The 13,579-nt window shown below is 32.0% G+C and overlaps 1 protein-coding gene across 3 annotated transcripts; it reads left to right on the top strand.

Annotated features, from left to right (window-relative positions):
• Nucleotides 1-995: 995 nt before the first annotated feature.
• Nucleotides 996-12,961, top strand: LOC143049753 (uncharacterized). Of its 3 annotated transcripts, none has more exons than XM_076223466.1 (5): nt 996-1,065; nt 4,142-4,225; nt 5,188-5,347; nt 7,380-7,553; nt 8,868-12,961. In XM_076223466.1, the coding sequence occupies exons 2-5, from the start codon at nt 4,175-4,177 to the stop codon at nt 12,095-12,097; spliced, it is 3,615 nt and encodes a 1,204-aa protein (XP_076079581.1). In that variant the 5' UTR covers nt 996-1,065; nt 4,142-4,174; the 3' UTR covers nt 12,098-12,961. The 3 variants fall into 3 exon arrangements, with proteins under 3 accessions (XP_076079581.1, XP_076079579.1, XP_076079580.1); XM_076223464.1 differs by having other exon boundaries at nt 1,010-1,115; XM_076223465.1 differs by lacking the exon at nt 996-1,065 and adding an exon at nt 1,122-1,225.
• The last annotated feature ends 618 nt before the right edge of the window (nt 12,962-13,579 follow it).

Raw genomic sequence — 13,579 nt, 5'->3', positions numbered from 1 at the left:
TAATACACAAAAAAAAACAGGCAGGACAGAATAGAGGGGTCCTACTAAAATGCGCCCGGTAGCGCTCGGGTGAAGAAAAGGCGTCCGGGGAAAAGATTACGCGCCCGGGGAAGAAAAATAGCGCCCGGGGAAAATATATAGATATTTTATTGGCATGAGACAACTTTGTGTTGATGAAATAAGTTATGCACATTATTTTTTTTAAATTTTAGACAAGTAATTTTCAAATTCAGATAATAGACATTTGTAATAAAACAAGTATGCATGTTTCAACTTTAACAATAATATAATTTATGAATACTATTTCGAACGACTGATTATAATGGATCACAGTTTATGCGGAAGATTTATAAAATGTAAGACATCAAAGGCATGTTTTTTAAAAACGATATCAAAATGAAAAATGTAAAAAAAAACGACTTAAATTTCACAGATAAATATTAATTTAATCAAAATTAAAAGAGTTACACATAATACATCTGCAAATAAAGCAGTACTATACATGTACCGTAGTTAAAACAAGGGGGGTAAAAAGCAGGAGTTTGGTTTAAATTTAAAAATAAGCATTAAAACCCTGATAAGCATAGCCATTGAAACAGTTTTAGTTTCATAAAAAAGATATAATAAATGTATATCAGCATCTGCATAAAAAGTGTTCACCATGCAGTTGCGAAAATATTAGACTTCAGGCATCATATCCACATTTATATCAAGGACAAAACAAGCAATGATTATTTATTCTTTTAAGGAAAACATTTATTGTTTCAGTGAATGAAAATAAAACGTCAGGACAAAATATTTCACCCTAGCCCCGCCCCCTCCAAAAACCAAGTGGTAGTTGCTATAAGTCTAACTCATGATATAAAATCATTCAGGATAATAACACACCAGAAATACATATTCTATTGTTGACATTTTTTGTTGAAATTTATTTATAGGGCGAGGTGTCTTCGGGCCGAAAATACACAACACTGGGCACGCTTGTTTGTTCGTAGAAATCCGCCATATTGGAAATGATGTGGATATAAATAATCATATAGGTTTCTCGATTGTTGTTGAATATAGGTAGACTAGGAATATGATGATTTATCAGAGATTGTATGAGTGTAACCAATGTAATCAATATAACCATTATGGCAATGGGGGTTACAAAACAAGGTGCACATTTTGTGCCTAATATGTAGCTACGGTTCAGAGCCTATGAGGTTCATAGATGATTTCCTGGGTAAATCCGTAAATCTTAGCTATAGAAATACAAAAAAGTGAGAGCTTTGAACTCAAAATCTTTAAATAGTTGTCACTCCCAGATTATGTACATGTATACAATACGATCTGATCAAATTTAGCTATAACAAATTATTTCCAGATAGTGTCAATCCTGAAATCTCAAGCTTAAAAACATCTGATCCCGAAGTCCCAATAAAGGTCCTATCCCCTCCCCTCCTCCCCAAGTCCAAATAATTATGACATCTTGAAAGTCTATTATATATTTTTCTTTGATACCTTACATCGACAGGAAGGCCTCAAGGCCCTAATCCAAGATGTCATAATTATTTGGACTTGGGAGGAGAGGGGGGGGTAGGACCTTTATTGGGACTTTGGGATCAGATGTTTTAAGCTTGGGATTTCAGGATTGACACTATCTGGATCCGAGAATTCTTTTTTGGAATTTAGGGATGTCAGGATTTTAATTAATTTATTTAAATTTGGGACCAAAGGATTTTCGTGTTTTTAAGCCCAGGATTTCGGGATCAGGACCCCTTCTACACCCCTATCTTTATGGCAGTGTTTGTGCGTACCCGCATGTTCCCGGGTCAACATGAATGAACTAAGCAAAAGTCAGTACGAGCGGGGGGGGGGGGGGGGGGGGGGGGTTCACGGGTATTTTTTAACAGTCTCTCCTGGAACACTTTCATCATGTTCATACATATTCAGATTTGATGCTGCTGGCAGAGGTTTATTTTTAACATACATGTGTCAAAAGAAGTGAATATTATGCTATGGTAATATTACCTGTAAAATAAAATTTAAAATTCTGACTGACCAAATCCCTATACAAATGAATAAATTTGAGGATCATGCATGTTTAATGAAGGAGATCTATGTCACGGAATAAACGTTCCTTCATAATATAAGTTCCAAATGGAAACAATATTCTGGAATATTATTTCCATTTGAATAAACATTACACTAAATGTTCCTAATGGAATAAATGGTATGGAATATTTGTTCCAACAGGAACATATATTATGACATTGTTTACAAATGTATAACAAAGTTTCCAGTGGAACTTCTCATACCTGCCAACTTTCACAATTTAGGCGTGTACTACACGATTTTGACCCTTTGTCACGATTGCACGATCGTGTTCCTGAAAAACCTCTAAAACACGATTTGGTGAAAATTTACACGAAAAATATTGTTGTTCCCGATTTTGAACTGTGTCCAATGGAGGAAAATCGTGTTCAGCCATCAAATTGTGCGTTTCTCATGATCAAATTAATCAGCCAATCAAAAACGGTTTTCTCTCAAGATTGTTTTAACATGCTAGATATTGAATTGTGTTGTATTCCTCTGTTTGTTGGTCAGAATTGTAAAAACGTGAACATGGCAAATGATTTTTCAACTGCAAGGAGGTTCTTACACTGAATAAGAATAAAAGCATGGCTGATTGACAAACTTCAATGATGCAGTACTACCATGAATATAATAAATAGTAGTTTATTCACTAATTTATTGACATAACATGTACACTTACTGTAACATAATTTTATTTATGTATTCAATCATTTAAAGGATAATGTACTCTTCATTATTTTCCACATGGAAACCCCCCCCCCCCCCCCCCCCCCCCCACATCAACATGAGGAATCCCTTAAATGAGGTACAACCCTTAGTCAAGGGGTCACTCTTGTAAAAATTAAATAGGAAAATGTAGATTTGTTAACTTAGAAATGGGAAATTCTGACATTATATTTGGAACAGCTTTTCTAAATGAAGAGTCCTATTATTTTGAATAATAAAGAAGATATAAGGCCAAGAACATATCAAAATTCTTGGACATGTGTTGACCATATAATACCAGATAGACAATGATAGATCATAAGCTGTACAGTTCTTTGGGAAAAGTTTCTTCAAATAATATGAATGTTTATTTGTACTTAAAAAGTGGTTTTTAATGTCCTAACATTGAGGGGGGATCCCTATGTGTTGTTCCCAACCTGATAAAAGTCCTTCTTTGTGTATAATTTTAAATTGGAAAAGTCAACAACTATTTAGTATCCTTACACATGAAAATAATTCCTGGTCTTACAGCTACATGTTCATATTTTCTGCTGATATAATAACTAGAATCATGCAAATAAACTTAAAAAAAGGGATGTAAGCTCATCTTACAAATCATGCAAAAATGACACTTTTTCGCGCAAAATAGTCGTCGCAAAGAATTTTAAACTTTGAAATTGTTGTCACGCGCTAAAACCCCCATGGGCATTTTCAAAAGTTGGCAGGTATGACTTCTGTTACATGTAGGTGGAACACACATATACATTGACAACTCAACAGTCAAGATATAGATTTTTTTTTTAAATCTAAAGAGTGATAATCTTTAGGGATTAATTACTGAAACCACACACTTATATACATGTACATGTAATGTATTCATTAAAACAAAATATAAATAAATAATTATTCATTGAATTAATGACACACAAACCTGACAATGAATATTTATACATGTATTGATAAAAAAAAATGTATTTTACTTCTCCCGAAATTCATAAAGTTTTTAAACAATATATATTCCATCATTCAGAAAAAATACAACAATTTACTGACACTGTTGATCTACTGCCTACCCAATGTTTGTAATACAGTCACAGTCTTCACGCTGAGTGGCTGCCCAGGCTTAAAAAATTACTCTTGGGCCTGTAAAAATCATACATTGTATCTGCAGGCCAGCAGAATCTAACTAAAAAAAATTAAAAATTGGGCTCCAAGCCTGTAGATTTAACAGTTCATCGTGAAGACTGCAGTCATGACAGTAGGAACAAACTATAAAAATAAGCCTTGTGACGTTTATTTAAACCTCTATGAATTCTTGTACATTTTATTTATATATATAGTTGTTTTTAAATTTCAGATAAATGAAGAACCAACAACACTAACTGCAGCCATGGAAACAGATACATTAGAAGAATTTGATAAAGACCTGTTCCTTGAATATGTAACTATTTATGGTTTGAATTATAGAATCTATACCATTTAGGACAAATTAAATATTAAAAGTTTAATCAATGCTTAAGGTGGCTCGCCGGTCTAAATCAAATTTTTTATTTAATATAGGATTTCGCTTTATTTTTGTATAAACATGATAAATGAACTATATCTAATCCTTAATAGAAAAATAAAATAAAAAAATGGGGTCACCATTCATTTACGCTCACAATCTGCCTTTGAAAGAAGCATACATTTTTGTAAAGATACCTTATTTCTGTTGAACTAATCATGCTAATAGGAGAAATAGAGGTGATATATATTGAAATAAAAAAAGAATTTTATTTCAGAAATCGCTCAAATTTGACAAAAGTTTAGTTTAAGTACAGCTCATTTGAAAATTATGATAAAAAAATATAGGTCACTGACGAGTTAAAAAAGATACTTCAATTTTAATGCCAAAAAATGGCGTTCCTGCACCAAAGGGAGATAATTTGGAGCTTTTTCAGTTATATCTACATTTTAAAAGTCATCTCGGGCCAACCAACACGAATTGATTTTCTAAAATAATTTTTGTACCATATGATAAAGTAACAACTACTAAAAGTAAAAAAATAAAATTTGTAATGAAAAATAAATGTTTAATTTTTATACCCTTGAGCCTCGATATCCTTAATTGAAATATACATAGTTTGGGACAAATTTGAAATAACTTGAAAGTAAACAAAATATACATAGTTTGGGACAAATTTGAAATAACTTGAAAGTAAACAAAATATACAAGTACCATATATCATCAACATGTACATGTATTATGTTTCAAACAACATGACTACCGGTAATAAGATATATATCACAATACATTAAAGAAATAAACATTGTCTTGCATTTACAAATTAATTTTGTACTAAATTATGGTTTCTCCACAAACATATGTCAAATTGTAAAACATCTGTTTTGTTTTTTTTGCAGTCAAGGTTGACAACAAATAAAATGCTATTAGCAGTCACACTGGATACCGGTACCATGACAATGACTTCTTTTGCTTCACAACTTGGGAACAGCTTTCTACAGCAGAGTGTGCAGTATGCAGGAGTAGATTTTCTAGATGAACTACAGGAGTTTCTGTCAGGTGAAAATTATTCCATTTTATGTCATTTGGTATAAAGCTTCTTTTGGTCAAGCCTTACCATGGTCTTTTTGTATTAGTTAAAGTCCTGTTTGCAGAATACTTATGTCATCTTTTAACATGTTTACATGTAACGAAAACAGACTGAAATTATAATTACAACAAGACCAACCTCCACCAACACATCAATCCTCATGAAAAACCCATATATGATCACACTGGAAATTATGATCCTGATCGATGGCCTTGACTAGGTATGGGCACAAAACACATATATAATCTAACATGAACAGCATAGTAGAAATTGTGATCCTGATGACCTTGACTCAGATACAGACACAAGATACATTGGGTTTTAACCAGTTTTATGTCTACACAAACCTCATTCTTTGCCTTTAAGGTAGATTCATGGTATACCGCCATCTTGGATTGTACAATCACAGTACAAAATCGGTCTAGTTATTTGCCCAAATCTGCAAATTTGGAGACAGATTTGCAATTTAATGGTTAAACTGTTTATTTATTTAAAGAAAACTTGTTGATTTATTGTATTATTCAAAATATTTTAACAAATATCAATGTTTTTGGTTTTTAAAATCATTTTTTCAAATGAGCCATTTAAGGGGAGATAACTCTTTTAGTTCGAAATTTATACATGACTAATAGGGGAATTTTTTATTTTTACTTGTAGTAAGAAAACAAGTTCGGTGACACCAATTTTTCTTTTTATATTCTTAAAACATATTATGAAACCTATCTTCTCACAATTTATTTCAAAATTCTATCTCATGGAAATTTTTTTATGCACACTAATGTGTTTTTTCATGAACAAACTAACCAAATTTAGGCAATTTTCAAGGTTCATAGCTTGAAAAATAAGACTGTGACCCATACTTTTTATTATATTTTTGAAAAAAGCATAGTAAAATCTTCATTTTCGTAAATTATAAGAAAATTCTGTCTCAAAAATGTATACTTATGATCTACCTTAAAGACAATACATGTGTGTTGGATAGCCTTTTTATGAAACAATGACCGACATGACCTATCAATAATTACTGTACTTGTACTTTTTTTTCGCGGGTACTTATTTTCGTGAATTGTGTATTTCAAACAAGTTCGCAAGAATTTTTTTTTGCGATTTTTTTCCAAAGATAAAATTTTAAAAAAATGTTTGATTGTTATAATAATTGCCTCATGTGTAAATATGAACTGTATTTTAAAAAGTAAAAGAGTAAATTGCCGTTGTGTATACTATATTAAAAGTAAAAGCGTAAATCGCCGTCTGGTATACTGTACTAAAGTAAAAGTATAGCCGTCAGGTAAAATGTTTGTAAAAAGAGTTCCAGTATATACATGTAAATGAATTGATTTCAATTTTAATTCATTAGTTTGTCTGTCATACGTTCTAATTATAATAACAATTTTGTTTGTCAATCAATCATTAGCAACAATAGAAAAGTCGTATGGTTCAAATTGATCTCAAGTCATTATTTTTCTTTGATCCTTAATTGGTTTCTACTTGTCACCTGTTGATATCAATCTAGTTTGTTTATTTCTCGGATTAGCAGAGTTGTCAACATTAACATTTACATGTCATTGATGTAAGGTCAAGTTAACATTCATTAACACTCATATCACATCTTCTTATATCTCTATAGATGAACAGTAACATGAGTAAGTTTTCAGTTAAAAATAAGGATTTAGATTCGCATGTATTTATTTCGGCGATTATAAACCAACTGCGAAATTCGTGAAATTAAATACACCACAAGTACAAAGACAGTAATCAATGTATGTAATATGGTAAAAAAATCCTGCACAATATCCCTACCAACTTGATGACTATTATAAATATTTTAAACAAGTAAAAACTGTTTTTTTTATATATCTGACTATAATTTAAAAACCAGATTCAAAATTTGCTGTTTAAACTACTAGCAGAAAGCTACAATTTTGTAGTTATTTTATATTGAAAAGTCCTTACAGTTTTCTGAGAATTTAATGATTTACAATTATATATTATATATTTCAGACCACTATAAGACAAAGAAACTGAAAATAGAGAATAAGTTGTTGAAAGATGATAGCAATGATGAGGACCAAACAGTAAGAGACAGAAAGAGAAAGCAAGAGGGATCACCAATGACAACAGACAAAAAGCAAAAAGTGACGGAAAAAGACCTTAAATCAATGTCTCCAAAAAAAGGTATTGTGATACATGTGATAGGTAGACCAACAATGAACAAATAAAAAAGAAGATGTGGTACAATTGCCAATGAGACAACTATCCACAAAATGACACAGACATTAACAGCTATAGGTCACCGTCCGGCCTTCAACAATGAGCAAAGCCCATACCGCATAGTCAGCTATAATAGGCCCCGATAAGACAATGTAAAACAATTCAAACGAGAAAACTAACGGCCTTATTTATGTAAAAAAATTAACGAAAAACAAATATGCAACACATAAACAAACCAATTTTGCATTTTAATAGCAAGTTATAAATAACTGAAATGACAAATGTAAAACAAGTTCAACATGAAACTGGTTTTCTTTTCCGGACCATTGTTAAAAAGAGAACAAGGAGACTTGCGTTGAAAAATTGGAAATAAATCCTTTGAGTGACATGTGACACCATTTAACCACATTTCATTTCATAAATAATACAATAAACACACCTATATAAATTAGTTTATTGTTGCACTCAGCCAATGATTGCTTTTCTGTTTAAGCAGTCTGCACCAAAAACTTTTTCAACTACTAGTCTGAAGACCAATATTCTGACATTTTTCTTATTTGGCCAAACAAAGTTTTGCAAAAAACTTACTAGTCCTAATGAAATTTTACTAGTCTGGGGCATCGGACTAGTGGCTAACCGTGCAGACTGTTTAAGTAGCAATTTTAAGGTGAATTCCGAATATTGTCTGATCAGATAAAGTCCAAGAAACATGAAAAAAGAAAACAAGATGGATGAAATTTAATTGTATATCTTTCGGCAATGATGAATTTTAATCACCAAAATTTTTGTTTTTTAGCAAAATGCGAAAAAATAGGGACTGCCAGCAGAAACCTGAAATATAATGTTTTTGAATTATTTTACCACTATTTTACCTCTATTTTACTTTGGTTGACCTAATGAATAACAGGAATATATACAAAAGCTTGAAATATAGTCCTTTTCTACCATGCTATACTATACACACTATACTTGACTTTATTGGTAATTCATATATTTTCCCTTTGATCTTACTGCCTAATATTTTCGAGTATCAACGTACTGGCTGTATCACTGAAAATATTAGGCAATACATTGTGTGACGTCATAATTACCGATAAACAGAATAATAGGTAGTTTCTTTTTGATACTGACTATATCATGTGGAATATCTAGACGAGCCCGTTACTATTATTCTATATTTATCGGACAGTTATGGTCAATATTCACAGTATGCAAGAAGGTTGAACAAGTATTGTCAAATGTTTTAATTCATTTTTTTTTTACTTTTTTACTTTTCAGACATGACGAGACTTACAACCATTCAAACAGATAATGCAATGTCAAGAAGTGGAAGGAAAATAAGAACACCAAAATGGTTGCTGGGAAATGAAATATCAGTAACAACGGGGAACGAGAAAACTACAAATGTCGCCATTACAAAATCTAGGTTTAATGAATCAGCTGATCAAATACAGAGTTCAGTTTCCAGGACAAGTTCAGTTCTTAAAAATGTAAATAAATCAGAAGCAACAAAGGAAAAAATAAATCCAAACAAAACTTCTCTTTTAATCGTGAAAGAAATGAAAGTTGAGATCCATGATAAGAGCACCAGTCAGGAAAGCAATAAAAATAAAAATAAGGAGGACCTTGTAGATAGTAAAAATAAACAGGATGTCAAGATCCGTAACAGTGAACAGAACACAGAGAAAAGTAATAATACTCAGGACACTACAGATAATGGACATACACAGAATATCGAGAACACTTACAGTGCACAGTACACCATGAAAAGTAATAATACTCATGACACTACAGATAATGAAATTATACAAGATGTCGAGATGATAAACAAAGATGATGATATTGACCAGGAGATCAAAGGTTATAAGGTCACTGACAATGGAAAAGAGATCAAAGCAGCTGAAAGCTGTGAAAAAGAGGCTAATGATAAAAACAAAATACCGGAAATTCCAGTGGAGGACAATGGACAAGATGAAAACCATAGAGACATTGAACACGAGAAATTAACATCTAATGATTCTGATGAAAAACTTTTGCATTGGGCCTATGGGGTTGCCATCGACTGTGAAGACAAAATGAAAGAAAACAAGGGAATATTTAAATGCCGAAAGTGTGATGAGGAAATGTCATCTTCATTGGAGAGGGTTCGACATGAAGTAAATGATCACAACTTTATTGTAATGTTGAAAATGAAAGATCACTGTGCTAAACCATATAAATGTCCTTTATGTAGAAGATGTATGAAGTTTGAAGAATCTATGCGTACACATATCGTTGAGCACGCTACTGCAGATGTAACAGACCTCACTTGTAATGTTTGTAAATTACAATGTATTAATAAAGTACGGTTGAGAGATCATATGTTAACGCATGGAGAGGCAAAATTTCCCTGTCCGAACTGTGGAAAGAAGTTTAGGATGAAGAAATATGTCCGTCGTCATATGATTGAAAGCTGCTGTTCTAAATTTTCAGCTGATAAAAATGAAGAATGTGAAAATGAGCTACCAACCCAAGCAGATACTAGGATAGACAGAAATTTAGCAGTTAATAATTCATCTGATGATGTTACTGTAATGAAGGTCAATGATAATGGAAGTCAGATTATGTCGGGTCAAGTGGAAAGCGTATCCGTATCAAAGACTGAAGATTCATTGGATGAAAATTTTGCTGTTGGTGGTGATGCAGAAACTTCAGATTTATCTGGTGATAAATCGTCTTTGAAATTGAACAGTGATGAAATATTTGCTGATGAAAATGAACAGGCTGAAGGGAACATTATATCATCTTCCCCACTAACCTGTGAGATTTGTCAAGAAACATTTATGAAGAAGTGGAATTTACAACGCCATATGTTTCGAAAACATAGTAATGAAGATTTTAAGTGTGAAGTTTGTCAGCAAGCTTTCAAGAAAAAGTTTGCTTTGCATAATCACTTGGTACGAGAACATAACTTTGACAAAGACTTTAAAGTCATTTGTTCAAAGGCTGAAGTTCAAAGTGAAAAATTCAAATGTAGAGAATGCAATGAAATATTCTTTTCTTCAATGGAAAGAGTCCGTCATGAGCTTTACGATCATGAATTAGCTGTTCTTGAGAGGTACACTGGACCTGCTAAAAAAGGGAAATTTAAATGCCCAATATGTAAAAATAAAAGAGAGACTGTTGAAACCATGAAATCACACATTCGTGATCACTTCGAAACAGATGTCAGTGAATTAACATGTAGCGTTTGTAAGTTGCAATTCAAAACTAAAAACAGACTTCAAAATCATTTACCAATACACAGTGAACCAAAGTATCCCTGTCAGAAATGTGGTAAAAAGTTTCGTATGCTTAAATATGTCAAAAGACATATGCTAGAAACACATAAAATTGCAGGATCTGCACTCAAAAAAGGGAAACAAGATCTAGACAGTGAAAAGACTAAAGAAATTAAGAAGCAGAAGAAAACACCAGGAATTTGTGATGTTTGTGGGAAAGTGTTCTCTTCACTTGCGTCAGCTTTACAGCATAGATCAGTTCATACCCAAGAAAGAAAACATTCATGTAAAGTTTGTCAGAAAAGATTTCGATTAAAATCTGCTCTACGTAATCACATGAGACTGCATCAAGACAATAAAGACTTTGTTTGTGAAGTTTGCGGAATGTCATTTAAGATGGCGCAAGGATTGCGAATGCATCGACTTCGGTACCATGAAAGAGTACAGTATAAGTGTGATCACTGTAACAGGAAGTTCAAATGTATAGGTGGCAAAAAGTATCATTTTCTGAAAGAACACAGAGAAATTGCTGAGCTGGCAGGATTAAAAATGTATCCATGCAATTTTTGCGATCGTATTTCATCTAGTCATCAGGAATTCTTACGACATGAAAGTTCTCACATTGATAATAAAATACATGTTTGTGACCTTTGCAATAACAGATTTCCAACAATTTCACAGCTGAATGAACATAAAAAGTCACATTTTGGCAGACAGAAGAATTACATGTGCTTAATCTGCTCATTCAAGGCAAGCTCGCCATATAAAATTAGGCGCCATCTTGCCTCCACAAAACATCTTGAAAATTGTTCAGCTAAAGGTTATAATTCAATAGCAGCAATGAACATGGATGATCCTGATATTGTTAAAGTACCGATGAAGCGAGAAAGATGTTTGTCTGAAAATGATGTCAAAAACGAGGATGAAAATTTATCAACAGACTTTAGTGTTTCTGAAGTAAATGAACAAAAATTACTTAATCAGATGGATATTTCAGTAGGAGAAGATGGGAATTCACAGACTGAAGATAGTGTTGTAGAGGTCAAATATGTAGAAATTCCATACAACATAGAAGAAGGCTCTCATATTATTTACTCAGAGGATAATAATTTGGTCTATAGAGTTATTGAAGATGGTGAAACAGGCAGTTTAGTTGAAGGGGAAAATACTATTATTTACGATACCTCAATAAATCAAGCTGTGGAATCCATTTTGAAACTACAACAAAGTTCCTCTACAAATTTATGATTTACTTTTTGTGAAGATAATTATAAGAATCAAATAACCCTACAATAATGAAAATTCTAATTTTGTTTATTTTCTATCAGTACAATTTGACAATTGCCCACCACTCTTGCCCAAAGTTGCTTCTGAACTAAGCTTTAAAAGATGTTTGATTGGGAGATCTAATAATCATTGTAATTACATGTATACATGTTTTGTACTTGATTGATCTTTCAAAAAACACCTCAAGGATGTACTTAGGTGAGGTAGGGTGAAAATTAATAAATCAAGAATATAGAATTGATACTATAACATGTATAAGCTGGTAGAGCATCCGTTAAGGATAATAATAAGCTAAAAATATTGATAGGTCATGGACCTCCTTTTCCAGATATTTGGGATTTAAAATATGGTGGGAAAAGGCTGACTCTGACTTTTACCTTATATTGCATTAATATTATTTTGGTCTCAAACCAAGAAAGAAAATCAAGAATCTTCTAAAATTTTTGTAAATGACCTTTCATGAGCTATTAAGTCTGATATATATATGAAAAAATAAATGGGTGTTGTGGCATGTATCGGGCAAAATATTTTACCTTGTATTGTATGGAAAAACACCAAGGAGTCGAACATTTGACACAAATTCCAAAACCTCACCCAAGTACATCCTTAAAGATTAAGATTAACAATTTTTTGCTCCATTGTCATAATATTACGCTCCCTGTCCTGGTAAATTGTTTTTATGAATATTAGACGGAAAATTTGATTAATTCCCCTAGAAACCTTATCATGCATGCATGGCTGTAACATGGATTTGTTTTATTTATTGTTGATTTGAATTGCAAATATATATATATATTAATGTTTTCATTAAACTATTTACTTCAATGTTATAATTTGACGCATTTAAATTTCAATGTTTATCAATTTAGCATGCTTACTTATGATTTGCATACAATTGTTAATGAATTTTAGAAAACCAAATATATTATAAACAAAGAATATTTTTTCATGAATGAGAGAGTTGTTTGTTTCTACCAGCTGATAAAAAATACCAATTTCCCGTTATTTTCCAAGGCAAATTTATAAAGAAGTGAAGTTCATGAAAACAGACAAAAATAAAATGCTATCAATCAACAAGTGAAAAACAACTGCCATATTCCTGACCTGGTACTGGCAAAAAAATCATATGTTGAGAGTAAGAACCTCAGTGATAGAAGTTATAGATGTCTTTAGCTTAATTTGCACCCAATGATTAATTTCCATTCAAGACTAGCAACATCACTAAAAAAACTCGTATTTTGATGTTGGTGTCCTCTCAATGAAAATGGATGGTTGTCAAATGTGGAATGAAAAGATAAAATTGAGGACGGAAAATGGACAATGTATCCAAGAGAAGACAACAACCAAGGACACAATAGGTTTTCAACGCATTGAAAAAGTCAGTTTTCCTACTTATAAAACATCAATTTAATGTCATATATTGAATTATTAGTTATCTTGGTG

This window comes from Mytilus galloprovincialis, chromosome 10 (assembly GCF_965363235.1).
Source record: "Mytilus galloprovincialis chromosome 10, xbMytGall1.hap1.1, whole genome shotgun sequence".
In the NCBI taxonomy this organism is placed as follows: domain Eukaryota; kingdom Metazoa; phylum Mollusca; class Bivalvia; order Mytilida; family Mytilidae; genus Mytilus; species Mytilus galloprovincialis.
The sequence above is the reverse complement of the archived record's forward strand: the minus strand, read 5'-3'. Positions and strand labels throughout refer to the sequence as shown.

Excerpts from the sequence above, each read along its gene's own strand:
- LOC143049753 (XM_076223464.1), top strand. Across the intron at positions 4,226-5,187 it reads AAGACCTGTTCCTTGAATAT|TCAAGGTTGACAACAAATAA; the intron begins GTAACTATTTAT and ends TTTTTTTTGCAG. Across the intron at positions 5,348-7,379 it reads ACTACAGGAGTTTCTGTCAG|ACCACTATAAGACAAAGAAA; the intron begins GTGAAAATTATT and ends TATATATTTCAG.